Source organism: Pungitius pungitius, chromosome 3, assembly GCF_949316345.1.
Source record: "Pungitius pungitius chromosome 3, fPunPun2.1, whole genome shotgun sequence".
Taxonomy (NCBI): Eukaryota; Metazoa; Chordata; class Actinopteri; order Perciformes; family Gasterosteidae; genus Pungitius; species Pungitius pungitius.
Genome location: NC_084902.1, coordinates 13,652,581 through 13,677,300, shown reverse-complemented (window position 1 = coordinate 13,677,300; position 24,720 = coordinate 13,652,581). Strand labels below are relative to the sequence as shown.

The 24,720-nt window shown below is 41.2% G+C and overlaps 1 protein-coding gene across 1 annotated transcript in view; it reads right to left on the bottom strand.

Moving 5' to 3' along the window:
- nbeab (neurobeachin b) overlaps positions 1-24,720 on the bottom strand; it is a 171,721-nt gene that overhangs the window by 66,058 nt on the left and 80,943 nt on the right. The window contains exons 31-38 of the mRNA XM_037469312.2: positions 23,913-24,036; positions 23,158-23,277; positions 22,363-22,490; positions 18,991-19,052; positions 15,083-15,147; positions 13,251-13,359; positions 11,173-11,339; positions 2,413-2,537 (exon numbers count right to left, since the gene is read on the bottom strand). Of these exons, the coding sequence (XP_037325209.2) occupies positions 2,413-2,537; positions 11,173-11,339; positions 13,251-13,359; positions 15,083-15,147; positions 18,991-19,052; positions 22,363-22,490; positions 23,158-23,277; positions 23,913-24,036 (900 nt within the window). The remainder of the gene's footprint in view (positions 1-2,412; positions 2,538-11,172; positions 11,340-13,250; positions 13,360-15,082; positions 15,148-18,990; positions 19,053-22,362; positions 22,491-23,157; positions 23,278-23,912; positions 24,037-24,720) is intronic.

The window sequence follows — 24,720 nt, the reverse complement described above, 5'->3', positions numbered from 1 at the left end:
CGCGCAAGGACACAGAAAGTTGCTCTGGCCTTGCAAAAATACAATTAATTTTTCTTTAAGTTTCAGTTTAATATTGGACTCTCAAATAATTTAGGAAGAATGTTGATTACATTGTTTCTAAAAATGTAAAATGGGTCAATTTAACTGGCCAAGTAATCTCTCTTGGAAACTCACACAATAATAAATAGATGAACTTCTGTAGCAGCAAATAATTTATTTTCTAATGTTATTCCGACAAGAAAAAGAGACTCTTTTGTTTAGACTTTGCTGTCAAAAACAACACAGGCCACTCACTCACTGAATGTTCTTAGTGACAAAAAAAACATCTTCTTTCATTTCCCGCAACTGAGCTTGTAAGACTGATGCTTACTGTGAACACATCAGCTTCAGTCTGCCCTCTTACAACTCGAGATGGTGGCTCAGCGGATACTGTCATATGCTGCTGTCAAACCAGAAACTGTGTATTCAATTTGGACAACCTACTCGTTCTCCAATAGTCCCAGATTTCAAAGCTTTAATAATGACTCTCAGGGGCCAACTCAAACAACCTCTTTGTTTTTTCTACTTGAGGGCTTATGCAGCCAGCAGGCAGCGACCCACTGAAAAGTTCAATAGAATCCCTGCCATATCTAGGTAACTGCGTCAGGATGTTATGACTAATGGACATCCAACCTCGGAGATTCTGCACCAGGGTTATATGCTAAAGACAGGTCCCATCTTTAATTAAAAATGAATATTCTTAGTACATTAAAAAAAAAAACTGCCAACGAAACCTACTGAAGCTCTAAAAAAAGATCAAAAGATCCTTTCACTTAAACTCATAACCAAACCTCTGCCGCGCAACCACATCAAAGCCTGCTAGAAAAAGCCTGAAAGTGCAGCTCACCTCTCAACAAGAGCAGGAGGGCCATCCGACCGCAGGCGATCCCTTTCACTTGACATGTTTATGCATTATTCTGCTCATTAAAACTTCTGCATATCAGCAGGACTTCAACAAGTCAGTACACAAAAAAAAACGAGAGATTAATGTCAAACAACAGAGACTAAACTAATAGTTCAAAAGGAATAGTCTAATCTGATGGACTAATATGATACGTATTTGCAGTATTGTCTTGAGGACATCTGTCACATAAGTGACTAAAGGAAATTATTCACATGAATACTAATTTAAGCACTGATTAGATAAAAAAAGCCAATTGGCCATGAAGCCAGAAAACAAAGCAGATGGAACAATGGCTGAGTATCTTTTTATCTGCCTATAATATTCTCCCCCGCTTTTCGAGAAGCATTGAAGAAATTTGATCAAGAGTATCCTAGGAAATTGTTTTTTGTCATATAAACTATCCCATGTTGCACCACCTTAGAGTAATGTCTCATCAAATATTTTCAACATATTGCTGTATTGGAAATTCTTAATTACCAAAAAGTATTTGTCTGTTCTAGCTGTTACATCATTTGTCTTTACCTATTTCAATTATATCCAAATTTATCAAAAATGTGATTGTGCAAATTGGGTAAAAAGGAGGTATTTGGTCAGAAATATTGTGATAATTGATGTCTCCATATTGCAATTTGGGCATTCACCCGCTGCATTGAGCCGGGTGATATATGGCCCAAAAAACAAAGTTTACTAACCTGTTTCTATATATATATATATAAATCTAAGCAGGTTAGAAGTGTTTCAAGTTACAAGTCACAATTGAAACTTGCTGCAAAATCAACATGTCGCAAAAAATCCCATGAATTAGCGTATGGCTACAAAAATAATGGAACCATAGCAAAATCTAAAGCAGACGGTGCAATTACAGCATGCGTTTCTTAAATGTGGACCACCTGCAGCTAAAGCAGCATCTGGCACACGTTTATCCACAGTGCTGCCGCAATCTTCATACAGCAGTAATAGCAGAGCTAGCAGAGCAGCAGGACAATCCTGAACCCAACTCACGGCCAACTCCAGTAGCCAAACACTGAGTCAACCAGGGATCAGTGGACCTTGTGATACGTACGCATGTGTTGCTGTAACTCGACAGTCATTTTAAAAGGCTACCCTCTCATAATACATTGCACGTTTTCTATAAAGTAAATGCTCCTTTAATTTCAGAACCAATGTACTGTAAATATATTTGTTCTGCTATATACTTAGAAGAAAGTATCTGTAGTAGTGTACGTGTATTGATGGAAATACAAACGTGCAATAAAATGTATGTCATGTTCGATTTATAGGACTCATAAATATGTCCCCTATAAAAATGACTCCACTAAGCAATACGCTTATATGCTAAACTTTCTGGTTGAATGTACCTTAAAATGTTCTGCTTTAAGGCAATGCTGAAATTCTACATTTGCTCCAGTCTTCTGATGGCTTTAAAAAAAATCAATACTACTACTACTACTCACAGAAACTAAACTCACCATACTCCAGCAGTGACTTGCATGTGACATCCAAGTGGGTGGATCCAAATGGGTTTCTGACAAATCTCCGCCTCCGCCGCAGGTCATCTTCCCAGTAGTCGAGTCGCCAGAAGTCGTGCAGCTGACTACGAGAGAGACAAGAAGACAGGCAGGTTAGATAGAGCACACACCCGTCACTGATGGTCTGATTACAGCAGCCACTTCCTTATCAGGGGAGAACATCTTGAGGAGGACAATCAGGCCTTAGATAGCAGATTTATTAGGACTACTGGCATGCTCGGCACGGGTCCAGTAATGTTACCTCTGGTAAAGTCCATAGCATTAGAAAAGCAGGGAGCGGCTGCCACCACAGCATACATAAATCACTGGCACTCCCATTAACAAATACAGCATCAAATTACAAGTATAAATGGCACAGCTTGCCTTCTTCTTTACAATGTTTTTTAACAACTCTTGTAAATCAAAGGTAGGAACCTCGACGCAGACAGCGTGGGGTTTAATGATCGGGGTCTTGGGGCGTTTGAGGCATGAGCCTATAAAACAAGCCCCCTCCCTGCATATGTGGAGCCATGATTAAAATAATGTGCTGAAATATTCATTGAAATCATTCCCAGAGCCCTGGAGCAACCAGACTGAAAATTGCATTTTTATTCATTATTAATAACAGTGAATTAGGGTCGTAAAAGAAAGAGAAAAAGAAGAAAACAGTTCCAGCATGTGGTAACCATCTTTGTAAATTATTATTCCAACATTATGGAGGACCTGGGATAATTTTATTGCTTGCAGCTAATGCAAACCATTAAGTATGTGGACTAGCATTAGGTTACTAAGTGCTTCTTGTTCCAACTGTGCACAAGCAGGATCCTTTTTAAAGCCTTTTAGTTTCCTTTAGAGGAAAATTAAGCAAAAACCAGCTTTGCCTTAATCTACCCTCAACATTGAGGAGTAATAAGTAAAAAAACAGTGATTCAAATTTGTTGTGCAGCGTTGCATCAGGTTTAAATTAATTTTCTTTCTAGCAAAATTTGAAGGAATATGGTGTTGTTATTTTGTTGAACTTCGACAGCTACAGTATGTGTGGACGGAAGAATTCCAATTCGACAGATTCCAAAACCAGTAAAATACATCACAACTCATTTAGCCAAAATCTCCAGGTTTTGACTCTGTATTATTTAAACGCTAAAAGCTGCCACCCGACCTTGGATACGCTACTTTAAGGAGATTTTCCCGTGCGTGCAGGGCAAAGTAAGACCTTGGCAGGCAGCCGTCTATTGCATTGTATGGTTTCTGCACCCTTTCCTGCCACAGCGTTGAAGGAGTATAAACAGATTAAAGTTTTACAGGGTATCACATCACAAAATACAGCCTCCGTGCTCCATGAATATAATATCTACAAAATGTCAGAAATCAAGAGGCTCAGGAGACTTAGCTCAGCTCTGACAGCAACAAGAGCTCAGTCTCCGTTAAGTATCAATCAAAAATGAGTCATGTGCGCACGTTGTATGCACAAAGTATCATGAGTCGCTGTGTGCAAAGAGAGACTCGACGCCTTGAGCTTGTCCCCTGTCAATCTCCCTCAAAGATTAACCGAGGAAAAGAGAGATGTCAGTGGGTTGAAAGCAGAAACCCACGCTAATAATATTGTAAATGCAAGATTACACAGTGTGAAAAATGTAAATCCACTCTAGGCAACTGGGCGATTACTGCTGAAGATTATGTCCCCTAATTCTTCCAAATAGACAGCAGATGCCAGTGGGGGGAGATTCACCACTTTGAACATATCCTTATAACAGTATTAAACTGCATTTAATGCATTTTATTTGGTCTGCGCAATCAACTGCACAACATAGTGTTTCAGGAGTTGGATGCAAACATTTTTGATGGGTCTTCCCCTTGATGTGTTCTGTGCAGATGGTTTCAGTTTGAACGTGGTGTTCTGCAATTTGAATAGGACCTGTGATGTTCTAGTTGTGGTAAGTACTTCACCAGATCCAGATAGTGCCAAAGTGCTGTGCTGAAGGAACATCCTCTCTGAGGGTGGTCCAAAGGGGGCTCATGAAAATTGCATCCCTGATGGAGATCTACAGCTGGGAGTTACGGAGTTGTCACACAAGGGATTTCCGAGGTGGCACCAAGTCACCAAACAGGACATTATTTATTTTTTTAAAGCATGATGCTAGATAACTGTCTTGGATAATGTTACACTATAAACAACCAGTCTGCACGAGGAGAACAAAGGTTCTGTTCAGTTACATTATGATGCAACCAGGCTTTGTTCAGCGAATACCAGTGTTAGTCAAATTGTACCATCATCATGTCATTATGTATTCACATGTAATCTTGTAAAATGTGTTGGTGATGAACTTGAATGAACAGTTGTTCTTACAGCACAAACTGCCTTTTTATGACCTGTATAAACAAGCTCTAAGAGGTTTAAAATACACCATTAAAACTTTAGAACATAATATTTTGAATTTGTGTGGTTTGCACAGAGGGGTTGAAATGGTCTAAAGACGGTGGAAAAATATATTCTGGACCAGCTGCTATAATGCAACAACATCAGCAATTATCTGCAATTTGTATCGGTTACATTTAAACATCGTGAATCTGTAAAAGTCATATTCTCCCCTTTTTTTTGGTGTCGATCCCCTCTGTGACTTTGATCAGTGAATTGATCCAAACCGTGAGTTTTATGATCAGATGCACCACTAGTCTCAACCATATAATAAAATGGCAATTTGGCAAGTACAAATCCCCAGAATAGCCCAATGGTCATTATGGAGTAATTAATAAAAAGCTAGTTGTCTGTATTGTCTGTGAAACAACAACAAATTGTTCATACAATAGAATTAAGTGCGGTCGGCTCGGGACCTCCTTATTTTCCACATCAAATGTGTCTGGCTTCATGACAACCATAACGAATGACTGTGAACTGGCCTCCTAGAAACTGCCAAAATGTATTAGTCACGTCACCCATCAATCAGCTAAATGGATTTCAAACTGCATTTTAAAAGCTAATTTTCTAGCACTGATAACCTACAGGAAACAGGAGTGCCATTATTTATGGGTGCTTTCAGACTCGCTAAGTGCATTAGGATGAATGAGTATGAGGAATATTCTCTATTCTCTTTTTGTTCAAATAGGTATTTAAAGCACACCTTTCCTCGAGGAACCTGTGTTGAGATTGTCGAGTTGCCAGATCTAAAAGCCCAGTCTACAGGGAATGTGTTTTGTTTGTAGGAGGAAAAGGAAAAAGCTGACAGGCATAATTCAAAATACGATGGACAGGAAAATAAGGATTGATAACAGTTTTAAAAGGAAACTATGACATCATTCTAGAACAGAGAGATACTTTTGACAGCTGACAATAGCTCTTGACAGCTGACAATAGCTCATGTTAGATTAGATGGTGATATATTCTTTGTGCTTCAGTTAGAATAGGGCAGCAGAGATGTTTTGGTTTTTTTGAGTAAAAAGGTAAAGTTGAGCCAGTGTGAGGAAAAGCAGTGCTGTTACTAGGTAAAAAGAATTAGGCCCGTGGTCCATGCTAAAATGTATGCAATTACCTTGTAAAACAAAATCTCATTAGATAAAGTTAAATCATTGATATGAAAGCTATTACATAGATCCATTGCCAAAAGCAGTATCTGTATTCATGTTCTCCAAGTCACTTAAACTATAATGGCTCAATGCAACATGCACAGGGATGGACTGCAGAGATGAGGATCTCATGGTTGAAGATTTCCTTTTTATTCTATTTATGCTTGGTGGAGATTTGTTCGAGGCGGACATGAGGAGCGACAAGGACATGATGATTCAATAAAAAACCATTATACTCCTTTTAAAAGCTTCCATTGGTGACATGAGTAGGGGGTAATTATAATAAATACCCATAATCAGTGACAATTCTATTCAAAGACGGAGTCACTGGTTTCTATCACATGCACTGGGACGCTGAACACACGTGGGTTTCTAGTGCAACTCTGAGGACAAGTGGCCTTTGTGTTTTCAGTTCTACTAACGGGCTCCGACTACGACTAACCCTAACCCTAACCCTAACCCTAACCCTAAATTTCACAAGGAATTTGTTTGAGATGCAATGGTCAAAAAGTAGTGATGAAAAATTGTCTTTGAAAACACGTCACAACTAAAAAAGGCATTTTTCATTGCCTGGCCAACTCTCATTTGAATAAACCCCATTACTTGATCGCTTGATCGTCTTTTAATGCCATTAAAATGCCAACCAAATATGTGGGTCTGTACAGAAAACCAGGCAGCCAGCAGACACTAAAAACCAAACCAAGGAATTGCTAAAAACATTGTCAGTCAACAATTGCATTCTTTCATGCAACATCTTTTACAGCTCATTTCTCAACATACTGCTGCTGGATATATAACAATAATAAAACAATACAAACAGTGGATCATAAAGTGGTGACTGGAAACCATATGGTGATGAGCATTTCTCAGCCCAGTGCTTTCAAAGTAACCCTCAAAACAAAAAAAAACCCAGTTATTTCCTCTATGAAAACACATTAAGTTTGATATGTGTCTGTTGAATGCCAAGTCTGAAGTGACTGTATGGCCAGCACCATGATCACATTACCGCATATGGCTGCAAATGGTGCACACGTCTTTCATCTGTTTAATTCCGCCATTTCCTATCATCGCTGTACTCAACACTGTGGCCGACGTGTGGATATGGAGCTAAATTTCAAATACTTCCAGTTATTGGGTTTTCCTTTTGTAGATTGAGAGATGAGAGCGCATGGGCACGGGGAGGACTGGGTATTGGACAAAGACAAAAGGGAAACAACACAGCAGCAACAAGATTAACTCCAGGTCATCCGGTGTAATGAAGACAGACGTACGCGGTCAGACGACGGATGGGTAGCCCCTACTGGACTGTCGGCGAACTCCCATGGATCGCCAGCTTAGAGGATCCCATCTTTCATCGGATATGGGGCACAGTCAGCCGATGCCCAGTTCAATTTCAACGCCCGGTGAAATTGATGATTGTGTGAGTGGGCCTCATTCCAGAAATAATTAGCACAGTGTGCAAGGTTAAGAGTACCCCACGGGACAAGAGCCGGCTGTAGGTCAAGAACAAATGCAAGTAGAGAGAATATCCGCTTGCAAGAACAAAGAAGCATCATGTGAGAAGTAGGATCTAATTAAAAGATGAGTAAAAAACATTATCACTTGCAAGCTGCATTTTATTGAATCCTCTGACAAAAAAAGATGCTATGCAAAGACTGGGTCAGACCAAAAATAGCTTCGGGGGGAGCAAGCATAGTAGAAACCTCTAAAGTCAGCATGCAAAACATGCACACTTGATTTTATATTGGTTTCTAGGATCTCCTAATTCTACTAAGAGAATATTAAACATTGATGACAAGAATGTACATAATGTATTTAACAAAGTGAAGAAGAAGATGCACACTGTGCTACTCTGGATGTCAAAGGGACTAATATTTTTTGGATGTTTTGTTGTTTATACTATAAGGACAAACCCTTGGCCTTTCTTTTCTACCCCATAGGTGCCGTGAGCCCTCAAACCTTAAGAGGCTATAAAGTTGCTGCCCCCCTGTGCCAGAGGACTTCTATTAGAATTGATAACCCTTTCAGGCAAGAGCAAATACTCTCTGCCCATTGTGAGTAAAAAGGTTCGTTCCATCACAAAGTTATTATCCGCGGGAAGATTGTTACCATTCATCAAGTGGGAGGGATGAAACTCACTGTTAGTCAAGGGAAACGGCTGTTTCACTGCCCTGCCACAGATCAATACATTTCTCTCCTCTGCAACAAAAAAGTAATTATACAGAAGAAATGTTGACGATCAATAGACCAGTCAGGTAAGGTTAAGGTCTGCTGTGGGGGCCAGAGGAGGCTCCTCCGTCACCTGTCACCGATGCTGCTGATGTGAACACGGACGCCCGCATGGCAACAAAGGGAGGTTTGTCTCCATCAGCCTCTTTTACATTTCCTTTAGGGTGGTTGTGTCCAAACAATTAGTAACCAAGGAGTGCTGGAGAAGGAATGGTAGAGAGTGACAAAAAGACAATTGGACTATTTCAGGTTCAAGTTTCACTTGTACGCATGTGGGGCCTGGACATCTGTGTGAGGCTACATCATCTGCAAGTAAATGTAAACGTCTAAGTAATAAATAGTCTGTATATGTGCACACTAATCATTAAAAGGATGCTAAAAAATGTACTGGCATGATTACCTGTCTGTATAATTTTACAAGTGTGTTTAAATAGGTTAATAAAACATAGGACAGTATTACTTTATAATCAGCTCTCCAGAAGTGCGAGAGAATTGCAGAATGAGAGCGACTTCATAGCATCATCATAGCGGGGAAGTCGTGTGCTGTAAAAGTGGTTGACGTGAGTCTTCAATGAATTTGTCAGGGTCGCCTTGACATCTACTTTCACTTTAGACGAGCCTGAACTTTATAATCCGCTGGCAGGGTTCAGAGGTCAACAGCAGAGGGGACCAGAGGGCATGAAAAATCACTCTCTCCCTGAAAAAACTCTGACATCCAATTTTCAACTTGATTTATCAGTGTAAAGCTAAAATTGATAGTGTGTCATTACTGGGCAGGGAGCTGTCTTGGAGAGATGCATCAAAGCCTCCTCATTCTGATTTAGCACGGCGGATCAATACAACCCTATACTGTTTCAATTTGAGGAGTATTGATTTTCCTATGCAGACTCTATACAGGGGGACATTCATCATCAAGCAAGCATATAGTATGATCTAACAGGGCACCATAGGGTCTGATCTGCTTATTCTTCACTCAGATCGCATGACTACAGAGCAGCTGTTTTCAAGCCTTGCACAGAATATTTCCTTTTTGTCAGAGCTTGTCGTAGGTGCTGCCACACAGATTCTTACGCCGTTTGCCAGAAAGAGGCTGAAAATAAATTCACCTTCAGAGATTCAGATAATGTGCAGATGTCTGTAATTCAGACAAAAGCAGATTAATCTTATGCTAAATCCGACCGTTAAATAATACTAATAATAGTACTAATGAGCACCACACAAAATGCAGACTGGGGACTATGAACACGTACGTTGGGTTTCTGCCCCCTGTATGCCGGAGAATTATTTTGTATATAACGTATGCCAGACAAATAATAAATACCTCTTTGCATGTCCCCGGGCAGAACTTAACACTAAAAGGCAAAGCAATTCCTGTGCATGATGGCAGTAAACAAATATTCTCTCTCCCTCTCTCTTACACACAGACATAACAGGCAGCCACCTCAAAATGCTTGAGGGCTTTATATCTTACAAGAGCAGCATAAATGGGAAAGTTAATGTAGCATTGAATAAGACTAAGCTGCTGAACTGCAACACTGCCTTGAGCTTGTGAGCATATTGCATCATTTTTCTTCACCAGCAGGTTACCATTAAATTTGAATTTGTTGTAAGTTTTGCGGTATCATTTACAATGCGCCCACGCTCAATAACCTTTTTGTTTTCAATGCAAATGCGATGCCTCTGAGGGTCTCCTATAAATATTTGAACATAAGCCCAGAATCCAATGCAGTATTTTTTGTCATGGGTACTTCTGCTAAGGTTTAGTTAGTCTTATACTGTAGCCATTTAGGTCACGGCCAACACACACACAAATTAAATTGAACATTTCTATAATAAAAGGTCTTTAGAGTTTAATAACAACACTTAAATAGCTTAGATATGTAAAGACTAAGAGTGGTAAATACCAACATACAAACATTAGATATAGTGAAGTAGGTGGACATGCTGTGCCACAGTGACTAATGAATGAACTAGGTTATGACAGAATGTCTTTGAATTGTACTGCAAGGGAAAAGTATAGCTGTTAAAATAATTACGCTAGCTAGATTATTATAAAGCAATAAGATACAGCATGAAATGAACTCAATTTCCGCAACCAACATCTGCAGTGTATTTAAAATATGTAATAATAAAACCAAAGCTACCGTTTCAGTGAAGCGGCGTTTGGGGAAATCTGCAATGAGAGTGTGTGCCCTTCAAGGGCCCGGACTTGCGGAATGCAGATAATAGCATAATTATATATTCTCTGTTCATGTTATTTTCTTAAAGCAAATTTCCTATTCTTAATACTGTGATTTATATTTTTTCAACTGAGAAATCTGCAAGCAGCAAGTGAAGTCTCGTGACGCTTGCCGTTATATCTGTAACAGACAAATGCTAAAATTCCCAGCTCTCAGTACGTTGTAACGCGTCCGTTTGTCCGTGATAACTAGCTCTTGATCCTGCCACTCCGCTCTGCATGTGTTGGACCATGTGCATGCAGGTGAGAGGTGGGAGGCACGGCGGCATAGCCTGCGGTCCTTTTAACGGGGCCCATGGGGAAGTCTGCAACTACCACCAGGTGCCGGGCTGTGTTTCTGAGAGGGGTCAATGAATGCCTGGACAACACTGCAGAAACACCCCACCCCCCTTTTCCCCCTTCCACACCCCCCTCTGCTATCCCGGTCAGGAGCCTGGCCAATCAGCTGTCCCCGGGGGGGATTGAGCCACTCCACACTGTAATTGCGTTTGCTGACCCGATTGCTGACCCTTTCGGATCCTGGGAAAATGACATTAACTGGTGCTCCAATCCCATCACTGCAGAGTTCTGTCAACAGGTAACGTCTGTCCTCGAGGTTGGACCAAAGGTTGAGCAGCTATGGTTCACGTTTAGGACTCGGTGGGTTTCCGCGTTGGTCAGAAGGCAGACTTGAACATGGAGCGAGGGCTTACCTCTGGGCCACAGTCCCCCAGGCACTGTGCTTGTTGGTGAGGATGTTGACGATTTTCTGCTTTAACTGGTTGGCTGTCACATGGTCTCGGTGTTTAGCGGCACCGATAAGGTGGTCACACATCTTCTCTTCTTCTTTTCTGTCAGCAGCATATTGGGCACAGTTGGACTAATTTGAGACATAAAACAAATGGGGGGGGGGGGGGGGGGGGGGGATGAAAAACTTCATGCATATTTATGGCTTTCAGTACAGTATCCCTTCGCAAAAGTCATATCGGACATCATGCTAATTTAAGAATGTTTTACTTGAATAAAGCCAGAATAATATATACCGTTTAATGGAGCCTTTGTCACACTGAGGAATGTTATGGCTTCATTCAACACACTTGAGTGCATAAAGATATTAGTGGACAGCTGAGAGATCTATTTCTGCTCCCCTTGAGGAGTGTAGTAAATCATGGCGAGCACATGGAGGCAGTCCATTCCCTAACTGCAGACAGATGAGGCTCCCTGCTAGGTAGCAGTGGATGGTGCTATTAGAGGAGAAAAGAAAGTACTCTAATAGATCCACAAAGAATATTGTCTGTCAAGGTTAACGAATCTACACTGCCAATATATCTAGGGATATGTCATTGTCCCCTGGTATAGGAATGGTGTCATGTGCATGCAGTCATTTTCGTTGCCTCTTGTAAGTTGCAAACATGAAAAACAATAATATGAAAGATACCATTGTCAAAATAATGTTTGATATCCAAATAATAGAGTTAAATTAATCTATTTAAATATGAAAAATATTGTCGATATTGGTTTGAAATGAATTTCCAGAAGTCAGTGCAACTCTCTCGGTGTTCCAGGTGGCTAAAAGTAATCTAGAGGAGCACATCTGACCTTATCTTTCTGCTAAAACAAGATTGTCTCACTATGCCACCCTGGGGGAACTCTTGCTAATATTCAAAATCTAATTTGCTAACCGAAGCTGGAAGTTAATTGAATTTCCTGCTTCAAATTTGAATTCTGTCAGATATTATACTTCAACATATTCTTCATTCGGCAGATAACTCAATCTCCGCTTGTCAACTCGCATCGCCACGTGATGCAGTGACAAATATCAAACGTTATTTATCACTTTAAAGCATATGACGCTTTGCCCTGACACCAGCGTAATTGTAAAAATGTCCTATCTGTGTTCTGAATCTTCAATCTCGGAGAATGGGTAATAAAGTAACATCAGACCTAGATGAAAAGTGTAGGCTGTCTGGCGTTGGCAGAAAGAAGGGACGGGGCCAGGTACACTTCCCCCTTCTACTGACATCGCATATCTAGCCGTCTCTTCCAGTTTATCTAGCAGGTCAAGGATCCTCAAGAACTGTATATCAAGCAGCTGTTTGAGGATGGCTGCTTCTCTCAGATAAGAAACTCATCACTCCTCACATGTACCCAGTGCTAACAGAGCCGCGCGTGTGTGTGTGTGTGCGCTTCCATGTCTTCCACTTCTCTACAATAGCCAAAGAAACCATTTCAATACAGCGCCGCTTTTCTATATTTCACTATCAATCTTGTGGGATTCATTTGCGCTAATTTACTTTCTCACATTTCTATAAAGACAACCATTAGCGGAAAATTAAAGCTAAATACAGATTACTGCAAGAAAATTAATATTCCAACATTGATCTAATCTGGCTATCTTTTCCTCTCATGTATGAAATATAAGTGGTTTGAGACTCAGGAATTGAAAATCCTAATTCAACATTGATTTAATTTTGCTTTGCTACCAGAAATTTAATAATTTCATATGAATCGCAGGGGGTCGGGAGTTCATTATCAGGAGGACATTGTGGAACGAAATTACTCAAGATAAAAACTTGAAGATTATTTTACCATTTAACATTACTCTCATTTAGTCTTGAGTTCGATAGAGGTTATAAACTATTTTTACGTTTTTCACTAGAGATGGTAAAATAATAAATTGGAGAACCGGTTTTCTGCGATACCACCATATCCTTTTGATTATTCACTCTTTCATACAATATTTGTTTAGTAGTTTGACTCTTTGCCCAACAAAGAAGGGCACAATTTATACCTCGAACTCCGCGTGTTTGTGGACGTCCTCGGCTCGCTGTCGGTTCAGGATGAACTCGGCCTCGTTGGCAACTCGAACTATGTGGTCCTTCATGGCATGGCAGAGCAACCTTAATTGAAGGGAAAGATTAATGCAGCGTACATTGATACACAATGTATCATTATTAAGGAAATATCCTTCCATTGTAATTATACCTCTTGGGATAAGAACAGGGCTGTGGCAAATATTGCTACTCAGGATTGTGCAACATTCTGCTTGGTGAAAGAGTAGACTAGTAAACAGCATCATTTGTCTGTGTTATATTGCAAGGCTGCAGGTCAATGACAGTTCCCTCTGTAGCGTTAAGGAGGGAATGGAGTGCTATTAGAGCATTGAAGCCTGTCTGGCATACTCCTGATTGACTGAGCATCCCTTCCCACTGACCAGAACATCAACCCTGGGCCTCTATTGCTGACAAGTCAGGCCGTGAGCAACTTCTCACATGGCTGACTCTGGAGGCTTTGTGGTCTCCACCCACATTCACATTCAAATTCGACTAACTTTAATAATTGAGAACATTGTGGCTACTGTGTGCAGATTACATGCTATTTTACACACCATTAGGCTAGCTTTGTTTTAATTAAAGCCGCCCCTGTTCCTCTCCAGTGCTTGATACAGAATGCAATTTCCCTCCTGTCCCAAGGAGAGGCAGTAATCCCGAGGAGGCATTCATCAGCTGCTATTGTTTAATTTTATTATATAATATATTTAATTGTTGACGAGCAGTCATTTATAGACAGACATTCACGGTTCAAAAAAAAGAGGCTGACAATGCAACGCTTTGTTTTGAAACCAAGAATAGATGAGAAAGTGATACCCAAGAGACTGATCTATAGAAAGGTAATACAAATATATACAGGTGATAACACTTGGAATGGATGTTGCTTCTTTATTTTGTTTCAGAAGTTCAGAAGTCACCTAAATGAATTGACCATCCCAGTCAAAACTTCCTAAATGTTTGTTATTAGTGCTGTAAAGAAAAAAAAAGATTTCTCAACATTTCCGCATGTTTTGCTTTTGAGACTCTCCTAACAGAACTGTGTGCATAAGAAATGCTGCATTCAACACTGTAGCAACAAACCTAAGGCAGTTCACTCATATAGATTGTGGCTTACAGCTTTCATTCAAGAAAGGAGCAGAGGTAAAAAAACCTAGTGAAGCAATCCCTTTACCTTCAGACATTCAGCATTTCAAATAACCAATGTGTCTGTTGTCACACATACAGCAGAAACAACATCTTTGTTGGCCATGCCTTTTAAGGCCAAATAGACTCGCTCCGTCTACAGCTTTCTAGTTAGTTAGAGCAGGTGTGCAGAGACTTGAGTAACACACAGGAAATAATGTGTCTGTCAACAGCACCCTGGACAGCGCCGTGTGGCCCTACTGACTGAAAGCCTTTGTTCCGGGGCCAGCAGGGGACTCAGAGAAACATGGCTGTGCTGCAGCAAGAGCCCGGGCACAGAGAGGGTGTGGGCAGATGGGTCAGCAGATGGGCAAGGAGGCTGAGCCGCCCCTGATCTGCTCTGTGGAAAACCCTGAGTCTGGCCACACCCAGAGATGAAAGGAAGAGGGAGGGACACAGAAAGAGAACAGAGCACAGGCAGAGACAGGAGAAGGCAGACGATAGGAGAAGGTGACGGCTATTTAGTAAATGGTACCGTTACCCCCTAGCGAGAGGTTTAGAGATGACCTACGCCAAACCACCTTTTTACACATCATTTTTAAATGCTGTACTGCTAAGAGATAAAAGAATCATGGCTGACTTTATGTATTAAAGTGAATGGACACATTACCTTCCTTCGTTGATTAGCTCAATGAAAGCCAGGCCAGCGTTTTTCTGAATGGAATTCTGCCATTCCTGAAATTAAACAATTTGAGATCAGTTACTTACTGACAATATCCATTTCTCTGTTTTTGGGACATGGTTTATTAAAAGTTCTAAACAGAAAGACAACAGAAATACATTCTTACAATAATAACCAATATGTAAAATTATATAGTGGATAATATATAATATTACATATTGGTCAAGAAAATATATCAGATAGCAAAGTTCTCGGCATTAAAGCTAAAATAAAACTTTTGCAAACAGCTATAGTTGAAACTAAGTAAAAGTCAAAACAGACTTGATTCAGCAACGAGGTCTTTCAGAAGTGTATGCCAAATATCACTTTTCACCATCAAAAATGCATATTTTTAATCTAGATTACATGTCATATATTGTAATTCATGGGTAAATAAATCATTCCGTTCATCTACTCTTTGATCGAAAGTATTGGGGCTATAAAAAAGCTGAATTCCTGCCCAGCTAGTGCAACCAGCCTTCTTTCTACGTTAAAAGATCTGTAGACACTGGAAGGATGTAATTGTGGGATGAAACTGTATCCTTTTGCTTAAATACATCCATTTCCTCTGTCCCTTACAGTGACAAATTACCGAGCAGGCTCACTGAGCCCTGCAGTATGCGCCTGGAAGGGATCCGAGCCCCGGGCCAGAGTGCTAGCACTTGCTGTCTCACAACATGCTCTGGAAATGATTAAAAAACAGTTTGAGAGCAGGCCTTTCACTGTGGGAAATCCAGCTCTGCTGTACCCTCACTGAGGTGCAAATGGAAGAGAAAACAGAGAAGTCCACGGTTCAAAAGAGTAGGAAAAACAAAGGAATAGGAAGGAAAAGGGTTTTCAGTCCTGAAGGCTAATGCGAACTCTTGAATAGTTACATTTATGGGAACCCTTTGAACTAGACTATCCATTTTTAATTAGCAAAAATGAACGTTATCATCTCTCAAGGAAATAATATATAAGGGTATTTTCTCTGTGGTTGTAAATGCTAAACTGTGACTAACACTACTTTTTCTATGTCATTGTTGGGACAACGTAAGCATAACTAACATTATTATGTACGGGCATGTGTTTTTGTACAGAGTTGTTGTGCCTGACACATACCGGTTCACGCAGGAGTACACAGTCTGACCCTACAATGCGTTAAATCAGGGAGATGGTGCTGACAAACTGCTGAGCATCTGGTATCCAAATGTTCCCCCTGACCCCCTTCCTCTGCTACAGTATCTGTCTTGAATAAGCCGTTTTTGATTTGGACAGGGATCATGTACAGCCAGTCGTCTGAGGCTCCACTTGCACCAGGTTCACGTGACAAAAATAAATACAGGAATCAAGGCAGATGTGACACTGGGGCGTTGCCAGGAAAGTGGCAGTAGATCAGTCGAGGCGTAGCATGAACATTTAAATTTGGTATCTTGTCTGAGCTATGCTTGTTGACAGCTGAGATAGCACTTCAGAGGCTCTCTTTCTCTTGGCTTTTTTTTTGATTGGAGAACACTGTTCCCAGAGGAGGCTGCCTTTGATTGCAGCAATTCCGCTGCTGCCCATTTGAAGGGAATTAGACATGACATGCAGCTCCTTAAAAAAAAGAGATTTGGTCCTTGATGTAAATGCAGACCATGACCAGAATGCAACACCTTTGGCTAGTTGATGGAAGTTTTTTTTAGTAGCTAGGACTATTTAAAATCTCTTTTTAATGTACATTATTTTAGTTTTTGGCATTTTAAAGGTCAACAATAAACTTAAAAACTGTTACTCTATATATATACATATTCAACAGGCTTGGAAAACAGCATTTTCTTGGTTGTGTTTCAGAGGAGCTGACAGTTCAACAGTTACCAAAACTGTCACTAGGCCTTTACTCTTGAGAAACAATTTGCTAAAAAGCTAAAGGCAACACTTGGAAATGATGATGCTGTAGGTTCAATTGGAACAAAATTACAATTCTTCCATCTATCTTCAGTTAAACCACCCCCTTTTATGTTGGACCAGAACTCCCACACATCTCAACTCACAGAACAATTGTTTGGCCTTGAGAACACATTCTCTCCCGCCCATTTCCATCTACCTGAAACTCAACAGGGCACTAAGTATTTGTTCTATCCACCCTGTCAGTGCGCAGGAGCGTTTGCTTTTATCTTCTCTGCTTTGCTGTTATACTCTCCACATCTGGAGGCCTTCCATCACTAAATCTCTGAGGCTCCACTCTAGATCCCCCTGTACATTTAAAGCTGTTACAAGAAACAGAGCTGCTTGACCTTTTCATTCAGTTGCAGGCTGAGGAGAGACATACAGTGTCTGCAACCACAGCCAGCCACACCATGATTGCTGTGATTAGTATGCATAAATAAGAAAAGGCGGATCATTAGCACTAATTCATTCATAAAACTGACAGGACACAAAACAGAGAGGGACCAAAGGTCAGCTAAGTGCCCTCCTGGCTGTCTTAAAACGTTAAGGTTGAAATATGTGAGGGATACGTTGAAGTTGGCATTTTATAATGATGTCAGCAACAGCTTTTCCTGCATCCGAGACCACTTGCTACATATTTTGAAAGCACTTGAGATACAGATCTATATCAGAGATATTATTTAGAAGTATACGCGGGAGCCAACATATATGCTCGCTATGAAATATCTCTGCACGCATATCAGTCACCTAAAAGTGGTAACAAAGAGGGCACTGATAATCCATCATTACAGAGTGATTTTAAACTCAGCATAACTTCATTACTGATTGTGCCACATTACAATAAATTACTCATATTTACTTGAAATGTTGTAGAAGGACACCAAGCTATATGGTTCAGGTTCGAGTCCTCGCTGTCTGATCAATATCTCAGCCTGGATTTCATCCCTAGAGCATCTAATGGCAGGAACCTCTGGAGCCGCAGTAATGCTATCTGTGCAAAGAGAGGATGGACCCAGAGCCCTTAACAGCATGCTGACGCTCTCATCTGCAATAAATCCTACAGCTGGCAAAAGCAACTTCCCACAGATACTCCACAGACAGAAAAGCAGTGCAGAATGGAGCCTGTCAAAAACCTTCAAAAGAGCAACAATAACTCAATGCCGGCTGCCCTATTTATGTACGTTCTTTGGAGAAAAGCCCCTGAATAATGGCCTCCATATAACAGAGGCTGAGCTTCCTGGTGACGAGGGCTTTGGACTGCGGATACCAGGGAGAGCACATCGTGGCAATCCACCTCCTCAAGGCTCCGAGCCCTTCAGTCTGGATCCACAAAGAGGCACCAAGTAATGGCTTCCTCATGGGCTCCCGACGCAAGACTGATGAGCTGACAGAAGGTATGTTAAATATCTCCTGTTCTAACTGCTACAACGGGGCTTTGACCTTCTCTAAAACAAGGGCTTAACAAGAGATTCAGTGGGTCAGCTCGGAGGTGATCAGTCACTAGCAGCTTTGCACAAGGTGGGGCTCATCGTGAGAAAGTCCTGGTTTCCCAGATAGCTATTAGTATAGTCTCTGTGTGTCGTCATACGTTTGGACAATTTGCTTAAGATATTAAAATACAGTGCACTAGCATTTAACCAAGCATTAGCCATAAATGTATACATAACAGAGTAGTGGCACATTATAACAGGATAAAGACTAAACCTTTTTTTGTGTTCACTAAACATCTTCAAAAAAAAATAATTGAGGCGTGTGAACTAATATAACTATTGACCATGTCCAAATCGAAACTAGCCTCAAGCAGATCTCCACAAAGTGTTTACATAGATTTTACTAAGAGAAGCATAGCTTTGCAAATGGAAAAGAAAAGAGGACGTGACTTAGAGAAGAAAAAAATGAGAGGCTGGGAAAGAGGATTAGGAAGAGGGGAGGGAGAAAAAAAAACTCACCTGAGAACAAAGCAGCATGACGAGCTCCACCACCGAAGTGCTTGACTTCATACATACAAGACCTGGAGAGACAAATAAATATACGGTACATTAACTGTAAGGATAGTATTTCAAACAGAATATCTCTGAGTGTAATTAGTCCTTGATATATAATATCATCAGTATAATCGGTTGTGTCGCAGTACAAGATATCATTTAAGAACAAATATTACAATTTTAATTTCTGACATGAGGTTTAGAACTTGGATGAAGCAAAAAAAATGTGGGCATTAGGTACATCTCAGGCAGTGAGAAAGCATTCATAATACCCAAAATTGTATAATTAATGCATGTATATATGTATGCGTGAATAACCCTTCACACATCCACCTTCACACAAGCACACACGGTCCCGGAAGTGAACACAGACATTCACAGCTTCTTGTCTCGTCTTCATTCGGAAGACGGTTAGCTGCAGAAGCAGACAACTCTCTAATGAAACAACAGCAGGTGTGAAGAGCTCATTTGCAGAAACAGGGGCAGCAACTGGTCTTGTATTCTGCCGCACTGGGAGAGAACCATTAAAGAGCTGTAGTAATTAGTTAAAGGAAAAAATGCAGCGCTGTAGGCCTAATTAAAAGCTCTCAGGAGTTCAACTATGTGCCACACAGCTGCCATTGTTCCATGGGTGACAACGTGTCCATTGGAGAGATGAATGGAAGATTCAATATGCTTAATCTATGATTTCTGTTTGTACGTCACAACATACATAATAGTAGTTGCATCATAATGACTAAATTATAAAAATTCTTATAGGGGATATCTGACCACCTTTTAGAGGCGGGAACAGACCTAAAATCCTTTACAAATGAAACTATACCTGCACCCTTTTATAGCTGCACTGAAGCAAATTAGGTAGTTCTATATGGGGACTGATACTGGACAACAACAAAATATAAAGAATGTCAAATATTCACAACTCCAGACGGGAGGATCGCTTGGTTGCCGATGCCACGGCTGCCTCTATTCACAAACAAAGAGTGTCCGAAGGAGCTTATTGCAGATACTCTCGAGAGGATGTGACCCGTGCCTTGTCCACAGAGTTCCACTGCTGACCCCTTGTTATAGCAGTGACATGCTGAGCCATAAGTCAGTCCAGTCCGACACAGAAGTCAGGTGGCCAACTGACCCTGGCCTTGTGCTGGTAGACAAACTAAATGCATTCTATTTAAACACGGCCTGCCAGTCCTTTCCTGTAAACAGGGCAGGGTTAAGGCACGGGTGAATGTGGCATTGTGGGGCAATGCGCCGGCAGGCCGGGCCACTCAGGGGACAGCAAGAAGCAGGCGGCAGGCATCACAACAGCAGCAGTGTTCACACACGGGACATAGCTACCAACTCCAAGTGCAAAGCTCAGGGTGCACTCAACATAATTGCCGCAGTGACCACGTCTGCAAAGGGGGGGGTTGAAGGAATAGGGTTGAGGCGAAGGGGGCACACGGGGCACCGATGGGCTCGACCTCGGGCAATTTAAGGAGTGATGGATGACTGGTAATTACTGGTAAATGGAGCGCCTTTTGCACTACAGCACAGTATTTCAACTGTGAGCCTGGGAATGGCCAGGAAAAATAGAAGAACGAGAGGGAGGGATAGCTCCACCACTTGGAAAAACACACCGCCACTGGGACTGACCTGAGCGCCGCGACACGGTTTTAAGATTTACTGTACATGCGGTAAATCTGCCGGTTCTCTTTGTCAGATAAACCCGCTCTAAATTATGGCAGGAAAAGGGTGCACTTTTTACAAACCCAGACTGGGTTAAACACGTCTGGTGAGGAGCGCTGAGGCCACAGCTGTCTATCTGCGACCTTGTTTGCGGGGTTACACTCTCAGCTCAGCTCGGTTTGTCAGCTTGGTCAGTCTGCTGACAGACTTTGAGTGAAAGGGTAACAGACATATTCACACTTGCCAAGGCCATGCTACCTGATTTTGCATTCCTTTCCCCTGAGTTTGAGTGAGTAGCCTTAGTCACATGCATACACACGCGGCCATCTGCATGTAAATATATGAGTGGTATATGCATGATGTATGTTGTTGATGTGGCTGTTCTTCTTGGAAATGTACTTGCTGGAATGGAAATGACCTTTATGGATCATAATTACAATAAGATTGTTCACTTTACGATGCAATACTTTATACATGTATCAAATTATTAGGACACAGCTGATAAGTAAGCCTGACAAAAAGTATTACTTTAACAAATTCTGATAAAACAGAACATACAATAAACAATCCCAGTGGACATGTGTATGACAAGCTTTTTAGGAATCCGGCTTCAGGAAAGTCATGGAAATGCATTCTTTCTGTCTGCTGTCATTCTCTACATGGACTTCTGAAACTAACATCGATTTTGCTTACACTTAAAAGAAAAGACTTTGGCAGTGAGAAATTTCACTTCACTTTGTGCAAGTCAAGAGACTGAAGGTCACACATAAATTTCCGCAGAAACAATCACACGCACGTGTGTGTGTGTGTGTGTGTGTGTGCGCGTCTGATTTGGCAGTGTGTCCTTGTGTACGCAAGCCAAAACAAGCACTGGGAATGGAGTGGCAGAGCACACACATGCAGGCAGACAGTCCCTGAGGTTAGGCAGTAGTAGCGCTGTGAGAGACTGCCAACCCGGGGCCTGGGGAAGGCACTAGGAGCCTTCACGCAACCACCAGGAAATACAACCGGAGCACAGAGTGCAGTGCGGCAGGGGGATAACACACTTCTGCAAAGACTGTGCACGACCAAGACACTCAGACCAGCACTTCAAATATTTGATAGAGATTACCTGAAACATCCATGATTCCAGGTTTCACGTCATTTAAAAATCAAAAAAACTCTTTAACATTACTTAACAAGTTCTCTGTAAGAATTCATTTTTTGTCATGGATTTGGGTTGGGCAGTGCACAAAATCTGCTGGATTCTGGCACAAACATTCTCAGTAATTTCATTCCACTGCAAATACAGTCATTCCCTGTGTTCATTCCGAAAAAAAAAACATTGGACCAATAAAGAGTAAAAAAAATCCTCAGGCAGCACTGTGACCCAAGATGCTAAAAATATCACTGGCATGGGGCCACCAACTACTTTAACATGACATCTGTTGAGGCTGCAAAAATCAATAATCCTAAATATGCGGAGGAAATCATGACAAAGACAAAACATACAGGCTTCATTCGATGAACGAAAGGGAAAGCAGATTTAATCAGACGGTGACTCTCAGCTTGTGTGCAAAATACACTGCTGTCAACGCATACTTTTGTGTATGCATCCATTATTAGAACCTGTATTGTTGGAGTCCACACACTGCACACGAAATAAAATGCACAACACAACATCAGTACCTTCTATGAGCAGCTCTTGCCCATGGCTGCCCAACAAGGTGCGTGACAGAAAGGGTGCAAAGTCCACAAAGATCTCTCTCAGCAAGGGTGCCACTTTCTCCAGGGCTCTCTCCAGCTTTGTAGTAATGCTGTCAAATAGAAACACATCAAAATAGAAGTCAAAACAAAGATTAAATACCTGCCAAGAGTAGCAGAGTGAGGGAGATAGTATTGTGCACTTTCATCTAGGGTGAGAGCAGTGATGACCCAGGTTGCAGAGGGTCACCAACACACAGAGGATGCTAACCAAGCTGGAGATCAGTGAGCTCATGGTTGCATTACTGTGGATTTGTCAAACCTTCGGCGACATTAACACGGTTTCTTTTGCATATAAAAGGGGATTTATCAGCAGTTTGTTTGCTTACTTTGTTATGAAACGTTAAGAAGTCTCCTACACACTTACTACATGCTGCTGCCTGACATTATCTAAGCACCTCAGACAAACTGTGAGCTGGAGTCATGCAGAAATACAACTCAGACTGAATACAAGCAGAGATACGAGTCAAGCTGCAACATATCTCTGTGCTCCCACGTATGTGTGCAAACAGATGAACCAGGCGACAGGAGGGGAGTAGAGGCTTTTTTCCCAGCTAAGATGGACAGAAAGCAGCAAGATAGAGTGACACAAAGAGAGGGAAGAGGAAAGGTTTGGTTTAGGATTTGTATGGTGTGCGCAGCGTAATCTTCCTTCCAGCATCCTGGGAAAACAAAGCAAAAGGATGACAGGGTCTAGGTGGCTAACATAAATGTCCTTGCCTAAGACACTGGCCTGCATCCTTGGAGGCTGCTTGTAATCCTGTCAGGGAGCTAAAGGGTTTGAGCTCAGGAGGTGTCACTCCCTGGCGTAGTGGACACTGGTCCACTTCACAAAGGGCACTGAAATAGAGAGAAGAAGGAAAAAATGAAGCCGCAGTCAGTACTTGCTTCACGTTGTTTTGTGACAATGTTGGGCTCATGAAGGATTTATGATATAAACAAAATACATAGTTATACTAATATTCTTTTTTTTCAGTTTTGCTTGACGTTTTTTTCCTCATCTAAAATATATGGATTTGCAGCAAGACAGTAAGCCTACTATCATTGACTTCACAGTTACGCTAAGTGATGACGGTTACTGCTGCCATGGCAACTGAAAAAGAGAAAAGACTCTGGAGAAAAAGACCTGATCTCCCAGCAGTCAGTGGGAGAGCAGGACTAAGGATGTCTGTCACAAACTATTAGAGCATGTGAGAAAAATGAGTCAGGGTCACAAGATGAATACACAAAGAATTAGGCCAATTCATGTACCATATTGTTCACAAAAAACACCTCCAAAAAAAAAAAAAAAGATTTGTACCACACGTGAACCAATAGGCACTGTTCCATCAAATCAGGTCAAATACATTAATCAGTTCAGTAAAAGCAGCAGATTAGCTTCCTAAACAACTCTGCTTGAGTACATATCTTTAAATAAGTCACAACATTTAAATAAAATGAGTAAGCACAGGAAAGACGTATGGGCCCCGTCTTACCTCATGTTTTCTTCTGTGTCTTCAGGCATGGGGGCCACCGTCTGCATGGCCGGCAGATTCTTACTTGTCGCTCCGTTGACAAAACTGGAAGAAGAGGAGGTAGAGGGGGCAGCATCTGTTGCCCCTGCAACGAAGACCAATGGAAATATTAGCATATGTATATGGGTAATAATGTATATGGGTAATAATTTTGTTTTACAGAGAGGTGAAGCTTAAAACAATAAAATATATTCTGACTAAATGACACACAGTAAAAATAATAGGAGACAAGAAGAGAAAAAAAAGAGTGGGAAGAGTGGGGAAAACCGCTGCAATCTGCCCTGACAGTTGGCTTCAGCAGCCGGCGCAAATTTCAACCAGGTCAAACATATACAAACTTGGTAAGAGTGCACATTTCTAATCTAAATCCAAATGAATGGTGTCAGCAGCTACATATGAAACTTTGCTTTTCTTTCTTTTTGCTTTGTAAAGATGACCAACATAAACAATCAAATGATATATCAAAACATTGCATCACATTGTTAAATGTTATATCAGAGCTAAATCAGAACCAAAACTTTGAGTATAGTGAAAGCAGAAATTCCTTCACAAGAATGAAATCATTAGGTCATAACCAGAGCGGATGAGATCATGGGATCTGGATGGTGGCGTGTGGCTGTTGCTAAAACACACTTTGACTTGAATAAATGTCTCACATTCCTTGAGAGGGGTTTAGAGAGGAGAGGCAGTTTTTTTGTTTTTTAATAGGGCACATTGAAAAGGTGTTGGAGCTCCTAATGGTTCTTGGTGTTAAGGAGGTCCTTTCAGA